Below are 14,163 nucleotides of genomic sequence, written 5' to 3'. Positions count from 1 at the left end.
ACCTCACAGCCTGTCAGCTTTTTCCTGACACACCCAGGGCTGCCTCTCTCAGCTGACCCCTTTTCTCTCCCCCCAAAAAAACCCTCCTTTTCCAGGGGCACTTTTTAAAGCATTCCTGGTCTTTTGATCTTTTAGGATCTCTTTTGATCCCAGGGTTAGTCTTGGGAACAGTAAAACATCCTAACCTGAATGGAGCCAGCCACGCAAAGTCTGCCGCTAGCTGGAGGGCCCACCCGTTATATTAATTCCATGGAAGAAAACCAAGATACCTGAGAGCATGTCTTACCTGTGTCATTGTTTTACCTTTCCTGTTCAGTTCTGTAACAGCTTCTTCACAGCCTCCTTTGATATAGCTGTGTGCATTCAGTTAGGCAGCAATACAAAACAGAACAAGAAAACAGACTAATAATATATTCATAAAAATACATGTTCCCAGTTCATCACAGTAACTATGAACATAACTTTGCTCAGATGAAGTAGAAATAATACTGTCAGGTTTCAGAGTAGCAGCCGTGTTAGTCTGTATTCGCAAAAAGAAAAGGAGGACTTTTGGCACCTTAGAGACTAACAAATTTATTTGAGCATAAGCTTTCATGAGCTTATGAAGTATCCGATGAAGTGAGCCGTAGCTCATGAAAGCTTATGCTCAAATAAATTTGTTAGTCTCTAAGGTGCCACAAGTCCTCCTTTTCTTTTTGCAAATAATACTGTGTGATCATTTAAATAATTACAGTATTGTAATGCATATGCAGAAGGGGAGGGAGTTAAGGTTCACTTTTCCTGATTTTTGAATGCCGAACTTTGCAGCTTTACTGTTTTTTTAACATATGCTTTATATATTAGCATATAATATATGCCTGTGGTCTTCTTCCCTCCCCCGAAAATGCAAAGTTTAAAAGTATCTTTAGTCACATTTAGGGTGTATGGGGGGGGAAATAGACACTACCATATGTCAAAAGTGAAACTATATAAGTGTCTGCAACATGGAAAACTTGTCTGCACACATTTTTAGCTGTCTCAGGCTCCCGACATTTCACACAGAAAACTTTAAAGGATGTAAGGGCTTCTGTATAGCCCTTGACTCCTTTAGAATGTATGCTTAAATTCCCATTGAATGAAGCAGAGCTCATTACATGTGGTGGTGGTGGTGGTGGTGTTGTTACTGTGGTTCTAAATTAGATACAGCCCTCTTCGATTCAGAACACTAGGAGATGGTTGTTATAGTCCTGTCTTTAAAAACAAAAACAAACTACCATTCGTACATAATTTTTTTCAAACCTTTAGAGCTTGGCCAAATCAAACCATATTTCACTAAAGCACTAAAATGAGTTTTTCATCCTTAAAAACTATCTCCTTTCTAGATGTGCCCTTTTTAACTCTATCTGCTTTAATGTGAGACCTGTTTAGAAAATTTCAGAATAACATTGTATGATGAGAACAGTGTAACTGCTTTTTTTCAGATTCCCCCCCAAAAGGTAGGTATATATCATGCTGGGGAAATTTCAGCCTGAAAGGTGAAAATTTCAGTAAGTTATGAGCAAAACAGGTGCTTAGGTTAACTTACTTTTTTCCATTCTAACGCATTCATTTCTGAGAGATCATAGAAAAAGGCATCAGAGACAAAAACACAGAAAGCCATTTTGACCTCAAATGGCAATACAACCTATTAAATAATGGGATAGATCTTCCTCTTACCCTGAGCTGCGTGGACAGCGACAATTATGTTTCTCCGTGTCAGTATATCGGCCATCTAAGTAAGCTATCTGCATGGTTTGAAAATGGAGTGTTGTAAAGGTCCTCCTTAGTGAGTTATTAAACAAACTGTCTAAATATCTGGCATACTCATGAGTCTTTTTAATAAGGGAAAACTAAGGTGACATATTTGAAATAGAAACAACTGCCATATATAGTTGCTTATTAAAATCTTCTATTCTTAACTTGAATAGGGATTTCACACTTCTAAATTTAACTCTAATCGTTTCCGATTCTGAGAAATCTAGAGAATGCTAAGAATTTTGAATATGCTTGATCCAAGACATGCACTTACTAAGGCAGATGGTTTAACTCAACACTTATATACTCTCTGATGTTGCAGGCAATGGTGAATGTGAAGTTGGTAAATGTAAATGCTTTCATGGCTGGGAAGGTGACCGCTGTCAATGTTCATCATTGACAGCAGAACATTGCATAAATTCCAAAGGCCAGATTTGCAGTGGAAGAGGAGCATGCATATGTGGAAAATGCGAGTGTACTGATCCAAGGAGTTTTGGCCGGTTTTGTGAATATTGCCCTACTTGTAACAATGCCTGTGACGAAAACAGGTATGTTTCTAATACTTGACTTAATTTCCATTTTTAATGTTGTGTTGTCCTCTCCCAGAACATTCACATTCAGATGCTGTAGATATTAGAATTTTACTCTCAATGTAACCTTACTTAAACATGAAGCTTTGAGTCTCAAATTAAGGCTCGGACTGTACAGTTCATCTGCAGCTAAGGTATTCATGGTGACATGCTCAGATCCACATGCAATGCACTGAAACTTACTACAAGTAAAAAAAACAAACAAACAAAAAACAGTATCCCATTAACTGTAGTCAAGATGGTTGTTTTATATATTTCTCCATTAATACAGGATTATCATGGCAACATGTTTTCCCACTGCATTATTACTAAGCTGGAATAATTTAAAGATGGTCTGAAAGTGGTATTGCTACACAGATCGCTATCCCTTTATCAAAAAGGTTAAAACATAAAAAATAACATTCCTGCCAATGAAAACAAGGCTATTCATAAGTGGTTAAGGGAACACTGTTGTTTTGGGAACAGAGTAATAAAGGAGGGTAGTATATTCATTAATTTGGTTCTAAATACATCATCTACAGGGGCTGGCTGGGGAGGAAGTGCAGCTTTGAATTTTAAAGATGAATACTTAGGGTGACTAGTTCTGCTCCCATGTGCAAAGAGGTAGAAAGGGATCAATCCTGTTGCAATGCTTACTCTTGTAGAGAGATTAGTCACAACCCTGTCCTTGTGCTCTCTCCCCAAATAAGACAAGGAAGAATGAGCCTGGAGACAAAGGGCTTGTCTACAGTCAAAACACTACAGCAACACAGCTGCAGACACGACTTACACTGATGAGAGGGATTCTCCCATCAGTGTAGGTAATCCACCTCCCTGAGAAGCGGTAGCTAGGTCGACAGAATTGTTCTGTCAACTTAGTGCTGTCTGTGCAGGCATTTAGGTCAACTAAACTATGCTACTCAGGAGTGTGGAGTTTTCACACCCCTGAGCAACATACTTATGCCAGCCTAATTTTCTCATGTAGATCAGGCCTTAGCCATGTGTCTCTCAGGCACGCTGCTTCCAAAAGCTCCTGCTGGAATGTTGCATCTTTCTGCAATCCCCATTGTGGGCAATTTAACCCTTCATCTAAAAAAGAAAACAGTAAAAATAGAAAGAATTGATATTCATCAATTGAATTCTGAGCTGTTTAGTGTACATGCTGTTGGAGGTAAACCCCAGACCATGTCTGAAAAGGTGAATGCTAAGACTTGGCAGAATGATGTGAAAATAGACTATCTGGGTTATATCTGAAAGTCAAAGGGAGTTAGTGCCCATGCCTTTGAACAATCTATCTCAACTTAATTAAAAAGTCAATTGCATTTTTGTAGTAACATTACTGATGTTTGTCTTCTGTAGTCATTTAAAGTTCAGTTCTACTCTCAAAGTAGTAGTAAAAATGGCATTACCTACTCCCTGTTTGTATTCAGAGTCTGATCTGTTGACATTTAGTGACAACAGTAAGGTGTTTGCTACTTTACTTCTGTAGGCAATGCAGACCCAGCCCTGCGCAGAGAAGGTGCTCATATCTATTCTTCCTAATGTAGCATCAAAAGAATTCCGTTTGCAAGGCTAAATGTTTCCCTTTAATTATTCCTGTGCCTCCCATTGAAAACAGTGAAAATGTGGTGTAAGGGGGAATAAGTGGGCCGCAGGATCGTTACTACTATTGATAATGCATGAAAGGAAAGAACCCACCTTTGTTTTAGTAGCTCACGTTGAGTTTGTGGATCTGATAGCTAAAGAAACCACAAGGTAGATTCTGTGTTGCACCTCCTTAGATGTACAGCATGAAAGGTGTAGTCCAGGGCCAGGGGAGGGTGGCTTTGAGCCAGCATCTGACTATTTTACTTCACTACTTTTCACCAAATAGTTTTGAAAAATGTCATTGGGCTAAAGTAGACAGACAAGGTGAGTGCGGTAATATCTTTTATTGGACCTGTTGGTGAAATAGACAAGCTTTCAAGCTACACAAAGCTCTTCTTCTGGTCACTCTATTAGCTCTATGTAGCTTGAAAGCTTGTCTTTTTCACCACCAGAAGTTGGCCCAATAAAAGATATCACCTCCCCCACCTTGTCTCTCTAATACCCTGGGATCAACTCGGCTACAACAACACTGCAAATAACAATGGGTTAAAATATTGCAAGAGAGAGACAGCATGTCTCAAAGTTAATAAATAAATGCTTCTGTATTTTTCTAGCAGCAAGAGAACATTATTTGAACACACTAATTATTCTGTTGATTTAATCGTTTAAGGAAAATGCAGTAAAGTGCTATATTTATATGTTCATTTTCAGGAATTGTGTTCAATGCCATTATTCTAACAATGCATCACAAACTACACATGACCAGTGCAAAACCTCATGTGCTTATATGGTGCATTATATTGATCCAGCATCAGGTATGTAAAAACCTAGCTTTGCCTAATCACTTTAATAAAAGTGTGAAAACAATCAAAATTCATAGTGAAATTCACCCTCACTGTAGAGGACCCACACAACACACTAGGCATCACTTAAGAACCATTTAAATCTTTAAAATTGAGTGTAAGTTATGTATAGGATTTGGTATAGGCATTGGGATAAATTTTTCCCCTTAGTTAACAGTTAATACTTAATTGTAAAAAAGACTCCACTCTTCCCTTCCCCTATGCCTTCCACAGCCCTGCAAAATGCGGTACATCTTGACGTGTTATTTTGTAACAAAATTAAATCTGATATCGTCCTGCTTAAATATTCATATGAATGATGTATTTAACACTTGGCACTGATGCACAGATATTTCTGTAATAACATTCCTTGCTCTAGTTAGCATTTATATTCTCCTTCAGAAGTAGATTGTGATTGTTTGAAGAAAGTTTATGTTTTGCTTCAGGGGAAATGAAAGATAAATAATAACAGGAAATGTGATTGGCAAGCATTGCTAAATCAGATTTCCCAGATCCTTGAGAAGTTGCATCCAATAGTGAATCCTGCCTCAGTAATGTTTAAAGAAAGATTTACAGAAATCTATTATGGTATCCATCTGTTTTACTACTACTCATATGTTTACATTATTTCACATTACGAGAGCTGAACAAATGAAATAGAACGCATAGCTCAATGAAACATTTTAATGTGTCTTTAAGTGTACACAGCTGTAAAGTAATGAGGGTGTGTAAAAGTCTTTCTCTATTAATAAACACATCCAAAGCCCATTCACGTGACAGGGCCCAAACTGCAAAGAAAATTACATATATGTAATCACTTTTTGTCAGTTAATAGCTTTACGTAGACATTTTGTTTTAAAGAGGCATATAAAAGTGACAGTGATTCTATTTGGGACTTATAAGAAGGATCTGTCGATTTTTAAAACCATTAGAGGCCAAGACTATTGAGAGAAGCAGGTTGGTGCAGTGCATAGGCCTGGGAGTCAGGAGATCTGGGTTCTATTCCCGACTTTACTACTGAGCAGGAGGGAAAGTGACCAGCCTGAGTTTTACCTTCCACCCTTTGTCTGTCTTGTCTGGGGCAGAGACTATCTGTTACTCTGTTTTATGGTACCTAACACAATGGAGTCCTGATTTCAGTTGGGACCTCTAGGTGCTACTGTAACATTAAAGAATAAAAAAAATTGTGACTATATATCTGGATCTTCCTAATTGGAATTTTTTTCCTGCTAAAGTTATTTTAAAAATAGTTTGCATATGGCAATCTGAATAATTATTCATTCTTCATTAAATACTCTCACATGTAAAATCATTTGGGGTTATTTTAGGAATTTGGTTTAGTGAAGCTATGCTAAATTAATGTGCAGTGTTAAATTCAAACTTGTTTAATGGATGGCCCTTATCAATATTTTAGGTTTTACACTCTTGTTTTCCTTTTATTGCAGAATGTTTCTCTGACTCAAGCTACTTTAGAATCTTTTTCATAATCTTTATAGTTACATTTCTGATTGGGTTGCTTAATGTACTTATCATCAGGCAGATAATTCTACAGTGGAATAGCAATAAAGTTAAATCTTCCTCAGATTACAGAGCATCTGCAACAAAGAAGGTAATTGATTAGAGAAAATCATATTCAGTACATTTTTTGCTTGCATATAAGTGTTAGCTATTTGTTGATAAACTGTATCTTCTCCTTCAAGGACAAGATGTTTTTGCCTACTGTTTGTACGAGAACAGTAACATACAGACGTGACAAACCAGAAGAAATAAATATCGACATCAGCAAGTTACGATTAAATGAAACGTACAAGTGCGAGTTCTGAAGACTGTTTTCTGCAAATCTCTATTTCCATCATTTTCTAATTTTAAAAAAGCTATTTTATTTTTTATTGTGTAAGAGTCTTGACTGATACTGTTTGTTTTTGTGGCGTGCATTTTTTGAATACTGTAACAAACCAACATGTAAGCATAGTCACGTAATGTGACTATGTTTGAAGTTATGGCTGCTGTATTTTATGAAAGAGAAATGTGCATTACTACTGTTCAAGACCATTAGTGTTGGTGTAGCACTTTAATGTAAAATAATTTATTCAGTTATGCATAGAATGTAGATATGAACAGGGGTGACAAAGCACTGATCTCACTTTACATGTAGCTTGTATTGATGTGCGCTGTGGGAATGGGCAAAACTGTGATTAAAATATTAACATTCCTGTACATTATGGCAATAGATGGAGCTATTGGAGTACTTGTACATGTAAAAATGATACTTCTTAAAACTTCTTTGGTTTTCCTTTCAAAGTTCCACTGATCTTGTCTGCTTTGACATCAGTTTATCTTCTTATAGTTACTTATCAAAAATAACTGGATTAATGAGTGCTTAGTTACTACTGGTATTTTAAAAAATCTACAGATTATAATGTCACTTAAACAGGGTTTATTCTTCATATGTGATAAAGTGTATACATTTTAGTATTCCCTTTGTTCCAAAATAGAGGCTTTTATATATATATATTAAGATATGTGAAAATTGAGTCAGTATAAAAAGGGGAAGGGGAGAGTTGTTGTTGTGTGGTTTTGTTTTTTGTTTTAGCTGACTGGAATACTCTGGCTAAATTCAGCTCTGGGGTTGGCAAGAGGAGCTGCATTGAAGACAGTTAAGTTACACCAGGGCTGTATTTGGTCTGCTAGTTACATTTCAGTGTTTTGCCAGATAAGGGCTCTCTTCTTGTTAAATATTTGATATGCCTGATTTTTCCACATCTGCTACTTTTTAGCTGAGAGAATCAGTTTGCATGAATCCTTTATTTAACCACCTAAATTGTTGTTGCTGTTCACTGGGATATGTATCCAGTAGGATGTGAAGGTGTCAACTTCAGAAGAAGAAAAAGAATACAGAAAAAAGGAGAGGAATTTTCCCATGAGAACTAGTTGAATTGACTAATGTAGATTCAAATTCTGCATTCAGAAGTCTGCAAGATCCTTCCTAGATTCAATGGGACCAATATGGATGCTTCTGAGGGCAGAATTTGTAACACAGAATAAATTGTGCAAAGACACTCCGCTTCTCCATAAAACAAACTCTGCAACAATGGAGGCTGTCGTCTTGTTGCTATATGCCATATAAAGTGCACAGCCAGTAGTCAGAATGGCTTGTTTTACATTGTCGTAAAGTTAGGAAGTCCTGGTAACCCTCTTTGAAATATGCACTAAAATTTAGTTGGCAAAAAATTTTCTGAGATGATGTATGTTATCAGTGCTAAATACTGATATTCAATACTAATCTGTGCCTATTGCAGAGAATATTTGTTTCACTGAAACAAAGGGGGGAAAGTCTTTATTTAAAAAAAAAGCAGAATAGACATTGTTGAGGTACTTATAAGAAACGAGAAATATGAATTCTCCCAATTCTGCATTCCTTCTGTACAAGTAAGTTCCACTGAAATCTGTGAGAGATGTGCATGTGAAAGGAATGCAGGATTTGGAATAGATAATCAGCTTTATGGATTTTGTTTCACAGAGAGCATTCCCTAATACACTGATCAAATGGAAGTTTGGAAAAAAAAATCCTACAAAGACAATGGCTCAAAATGTCCATTGTCGTTGTTCTAACAGCTCTAGATATCAGTGGTAGTCACTACATACTTCCCCCTAATAAGGCACCTTTTAAACTCCTCTGTTAAGTATTTCTATGTCACACATCACAGTCGTATCTGAACTTCAGTTCAGACAGCTTAAAAATGTCTCACTAGAAATTGGAATACATTACACTGATTTTATTTGTGTTCATGATAACCTTCATTTTTATTTGTTAATTATAGATTATTGAAAAGTATATGGCATTGAGTCATTTAAACTTTATACTGTATTTAACTTGAATTATTTTTCTTTATACTGCACAGTGTGGGACTCAGTCCTCCTCCTGTGAAAGTTAATGGGATGATTACCATTGACTTTACAGGGAACAGCATAAAGGCCCATGAGAAATGAGCATACTTAATATTGCTCCGGTCATAAATTGTTAAAGAGAGGAGGAAACAGGGTACAGTCTGGATATCAGTAACTGTTTATTTAATTGAAAGATTTCATGTGCTTCACAAAAGATGTGAACCTATTCTTTAAATAATGGAATATGATTTTTAACCTAATTCTCTTGGAATGAAGCGTAATAGCCCTTAAGACAACATATAGTTAAGTGATATATTTGGTAAAAATAACTTATAATTGTTTAAAATAACTTCTCTTCATTGTTCACAAGTGTCAAATTATGGAACACAAGTGGAGTTGGGGACTTCACATACAGGAGAGAAAGAGGTCTTTATGGTAACATCTCCTCCCTACCTCCAAAATACATCCTATAGCTGTTTTTCTCCTCCTGTTGCACTTTGTTGGAACTGCGGCTCTACTCAAATGGGGGCATCGCCAGCATGTTGCCATCAGACCAGCTGCTCTATGTATTATATTCCACTCGAGTCAGTGGAACTTTGCAACATAAATTTCATTGTAAGCTGCTGCTGTCTTGAGTAGTTGTAACTCCCCCTTCCACTGTGTTAAGGTACCATGGTGGAGGTTACGAGTGGGCTACTGACAAAGAATTAGCTGCTAGCAATGCAGACGGCCAAGAGCTAATCTTTAGAAGGCCTGTTGGGAGGTCAGGCAGAACGAGATCCTCAAGACGGTGCCTGATTCTCATGGATGGCTGCCATGCATGAGAAACTGTGGCTTTGCCTGCCAGCTGTTCCCCTCGGCCACTGGCCCTGCTTTTCAGAAGGGATGGTGCAGAGGAGGAATGACCCAACAAATGCCTCACAAAGGTGGGGATCTGTGCTCCCATTTGCACATAACCTTAAATGAGAAAGCACTTACCCCATAATTCACAAGAAATTTGATCAGCACTTACGGTACTGTGGTTGTGCTTTGTGTAGCAGTTACTGTGTGAGCTATTGGAAACAAGATAGTTCTACATAGTTCATATCATGATTTCTTCTCTTTATATTGTGTCTCTAAGGTGTTCCCTCCAAACAAAAAATATAAAATTTGGCCTCAACAAAAGTCACTACAGGCTTATGAGAGAAAGGTAAGCCCACTGAAAAATGAAACAAATTTCAAATAATTTGACAGTAGGCCAGCTCCAAAATATGGAACACTTCATTAAAGAAATACACACAGGTACTAGATTTGTATTGTTAACTGGTCATTTGGGGATTTTTTTATTTTATTTGTTTTATTTTATGCCCCATAAGCACAATCTTTACATGAGCATCTGCAGAAAAATTGTTGGTCTTTGTTTAAACATCTGTATGAATGGTTTAATTAGTCTAATTCTAAACTAGACACTTGAGCATAGAGAGGGCTGAAGCCTATTCATCTCTAACTACTTGTTCGCGTATATTTTAGAAAGGACAGATGCTTATGCAGTAAAAAATGTGCACATTACTTCTGATTTTAAAAAAACACTGACACTGAGTCACTGTAATTCTATGAATTACTTCCAAGATTTATGAATACATTTATTATAGTGTCACAAATGAGTATGGGGAAATGGTTTGTTCATTTTGAAAATGTGCACATGATGTATGTGGAATTTTCATTTCGCCAGATTGAAATACTCCCATATATTCACAAGCGGTGTTTAAAGGAGACCTTAAAAAGAAACTGCATTTGTCTAGCCATTCTTAATGTGTTATCAGTTATTTGAATTGTATTAATTTTTTTCAGTGTGATGGCTCGAAAATCTCCTATGTAAAGTATGGTTTTGTATTGTATGAGAAGAAATAATTTTCTGTAGCTGGTAAAATATTATGATACCCTTGTTGTCTCAAGTCACACTAGGGAATTAGTTTTTTCCCATATGTGTGTGATTGTGACTGTGTTGCTAACTATGGCAGTGAACCTGTGAAACTTACTTTCAGGCAACACCTACTCTTCCTGTTAGCCACGTTGGGTTTTATGATGCCCTTTAAGGCACAGCTCGGGGTTGAGGGATGTGCAAAAATGTACTGCCTTAGCAGGAACTTGACAAGGCACAGTGTCTAAAGCAGGCAGAATGCATCCAAGAGCTTTGGGGAGTGAGGTTTGTGTGTAGTCCTTAAGAAGAGTACAGTATCCATCCTCTGTGCCCAACCTGTTCTACTAGCCAGTGCAGGAAACCATGCTCCTTCCCATATACTTGGAAGAGTCTCGACTGGAAGAGGCATTCACAAGGTATTCCTTGTGCATAGTAGAGTGTAAGGGCCATTTGTGTCCAGCCCCTGCATAGATGAGGAGGCTGTTTGCACCCCTGTACCTAACCCTGTTCTCTAATGTAAACACAAAGGGCAATGTTGACAACTGACAAAGAGGGACTACTTGAGGTAGGGTTGTAGGACTGGACTCTATGAGCCGCAACTGAAGCCCATTAAAGTCAGTGGAAATGTTTTCATTGACTTCAGTGGGCTTTGGAGCAGGCCCTAAGTAAGCAGTACAGTTCACAGTTAGAAAAATGCACTTCTGAAAGAAAACATCTGCTCTTATTTTTAGTTGGAAATGCCAAGGTGTGGAGCAAGAAATTTTATTGATTCACTGAACTATATCAATCAGTGCTGAATGAAACGCAAACTGTCCAATCAAATTAGAAATGAAATGTCTCCATAGTGTTTATGCCATGCATTTGGAATATAAAAAATAAGACTTACATGGTAAACAATAATGAAGCAGTAGTTAGGAAGAATGTTATTGTTTTTACCTATTGCTCTGTACCCAGAACTCTGATAGAAGTCAAGGGAAATTTGAGTGTACTGTACATTGATGTCAGCAATAGGTTAAAATTGCCCAGCAGGAATAGTTTGTATATAATGGGACAAATCAGTGCAGTTGCACGGAGTGTGAGCCAGTTTAGAATTAGAGCCCAGTATGTTTTTAATGTTGTTCAAGATGATTCTTTCTGAAAATAAATGTCCAGGAAATTCTTTTGCTTTAGAAATTCCTCTTCAGCTAGCATTTCCTCTTTGTTTTTGTTTTTTTTTGTTTTTTGTTTTTTTTCCTGTTGCACGCTCTTGAAACAAGGTACGTAGTTAGGAAAAAATGAGTAAAATGTCTGGCATGTGTTGATGTGAGTTGAAATCCTGTCCCCTTTCAAGTCAATGGGAGTTTTCACTGGGGCCACGGCTTCACCCCAGCTACCTACCTTTTTTTCCTGTTTGCAAGCACATTAGTTTTAGACACATTCACTGTGCTGAGATCTATTTCACGCTTACTACTACTGTTTTAAAAAAATAAAACTACTTTAAAGTGTCTCATTTAGCAAAGTAGTGATACAATTACTAATAATATAATATGGGGGTTATCTTCATGTTTAATGTGCTGCCTTTTGTAAAAAGAAAGTATGTGAATATATAATGATTCTTTAGATTTAAAAAGTTTGATACATAGAAAATGTTAGGAAGGGAAGCAGGTTTTTAATAGATGTGTAACTCTTATTGTTCATTTCCAGCTTGAAAGGACATTTTTTAAATGAATCACTACTTAAATTTGTCTCGAAAACGTTCTGACTGTTTTGTTTAAAATAATATACTTTTTTAGCTGGTTATTCATTTCAGTTGACTACTAACTTCTATTTTGATTATATTTATTAATGAATTGACACTGTAGTGTACTGTGAGATGTTTATTTTTCTATCAGAGCTTTAACAGCTATGACATAGCATTAAGTTAATGCAACGTTATTGTACTTGCTCTCTAAAAAAAATAAAATAAAAAAGCAGTATTTCATCCCTGTGGAGTGTCATGTTTTGTAATACACTCGTATTTTATCACTGATGCTGTAAAAAAATATTTGTTATCCTCACTATAATGCTTCGTCTAGGAATATAAAGGTAGTTCGTTAGTCTGTAGGACTATGTTAAGGAAAGAGGAGTTTGCTTAGAATTGATCTATGATGGAATAGGACTGTATAAAGAGTGCTGGACCAAAATCTCAAGAAGCATGATTATAGGTTTAGGTAAACATATGAAAGCACATGATGGTCCAGAACTCTGTCTGATAGTGTAGCTAGGAATTTATCAGCAAACAATTGGGCAGCATTGAGTATGTTGGAACAGTATCTGACTCCCTGAATTCAGGCCCCTTTGGGCATGTCTATGCTGCATCTGGAAGTGAGCCTTCCTGACTTGTGCTAGCCGCGCTCCTGCTTGTGCTCTAAAAATAGCTTTGTAGACAGTGCTTTGAGGTTGCAGAGCCTGAGTTCCAGCCTGAGCTGCAAGGTCTACACATGTATTTTTAGAGCACTAACATGAGCTCCACTGGCACAAGTCTGGGACCTGGGCTGGGAAGCTCGCTAGCAGATGCAGTGTAGACATGCCCTTTGAACCGTTGCTGAGACGCTACTTAGTAAACTGTCTCTGAGCCTCAGAGGAGTGTAACATAGCATAGCTAAGGGCATGAAGGCATGATCTGAATATTAATACGTGGCTAAAAATATCCCTCCTCCCTCTCTCTACAGATTGTTCCTATTCTGGGTAAAAATTGGCTTGTTGGGGTGGGCTTGGAATGGGGGTGTACTTTTGAGCATACATCTGTACCTTCATAGGACACAGTTATGCTGCTTTACTAACACTGGTCAAAATAGTGTCTGTAAATTGTGAAAGGGACATGCACTTTGTTCTTGTGTTGATTCTGGTCATAATAGTTTCCCTACAAAAATCTATGCCAAACCGTCGACATGAAAAGGACGTCTATGCTTTAAGAACATACCTGATCAACTATAGAGACCGACGAGGCCAAGAAAGTCTAAATGAGCAGAGCTGTTTTCAAAACTTGCCCATGATGTGACATCACCAAAATTAACCTTTTTAGGTCTGTTTTGATTCTTTCATCATGACCATAAATTGCTAATTCTGGCAAGAACTGTTTTTGCTTAATTGAAAATAGCACAACTGTGCCGGGACAAGGATTAGCATTCAAGTAAGGGCTGCTGTGTTCATAACGATCTGTATGTTGCTTACATGAGCCCTTGGACTCAGCAATGCAAGAGAGAAACCTTGGAAATGATATAGGGCAACATAAGAAGAGAATGTTCTGAATGTTAAGAAAAGGAAAAATGTATCATTTTACCTCTTTTTTTTCTTTCAAAAGCTAGAACGATGACCACAATTTTCATAATTTCAGTGGAAGAGGACGAAGTTGAGGAACTGTTCGAGGCAAAGTATGAGCTATAGCAAATAAACTGATGCACCTACAAAGCCCTCTCCCCATTAACGAGAGTGGTCCTGGTACCAAGCTATGTTGTGCACCTCCCAGTCCTCACCCCTGTTGTGGAATGATGGTAAATGAGCTGTATGAAGCCTTTCTCTTTTTCTACACAGGATGTGAAATGCAGCTATTAAACTGGACTATTACACAGTTATTTGTACACAT

At 37.3% G+C, this 14,163-nt stretch overlaps 1 protein-coding gene across 2 annotated transcripts in view; it reads left to right on the top strand.

Moving 5' to 3' along the window:
- The window catches only part of ITGB8 (integrin subunit beta 8), a 69,296-nt gene extending 59,116 nt beyond the window's left edge, over nucleotides 1-10,180 (top strand). For both annotated transcript variants that reach the window (XM_043541097.1, XM_007069512.4), the window contains 4 exons: nucleotides 2,096-2,321; nucleotides 4,641-4,744; nucleotides 6,217-6,380; nucleotides 6,472-10,180. In XM_043541097.1, coding sequence (XP_043397032.1) covers nucleotides 2,096-2,321; nucleotides 4,641-4,744; nucleotides 6,217-6,380; nucleotides 6,472-6,594 — 617 coding nt within the window. In that variant the 3' untranslated portion in view covers nucleotides 6,595-10,180. The remainder of the gene's footprint in view (nucleotides 1-2,095; nucleotides 2,322-4,640; nucleotides 4,745-6,216; nucleotides 6,381-6,471) is intronic.
- Nucleotides 10,181-14,163: the final 3,983 nt, after the last annotated feature.

The sequence above is a fragment of the Chelonia mydas genome, chromosome 2 (genome assembly GCF_015237465.2).
Source record: "Chelonia mydas isolate rCheMyd1 chromosome 2, rCheMyd1.pri.v2, whole genome shotgun sequence".
Classification (NCBI taxonomy): Eukaryota; Metazoa; Chordata; order Testudines; family Cheloniidae; genus Chelonia; species Chelonia mydas.
Note: the sequence above shows the minus strand (reverse complement) of the source record. Positions and strands in the feature narration are given on the sequence as shown.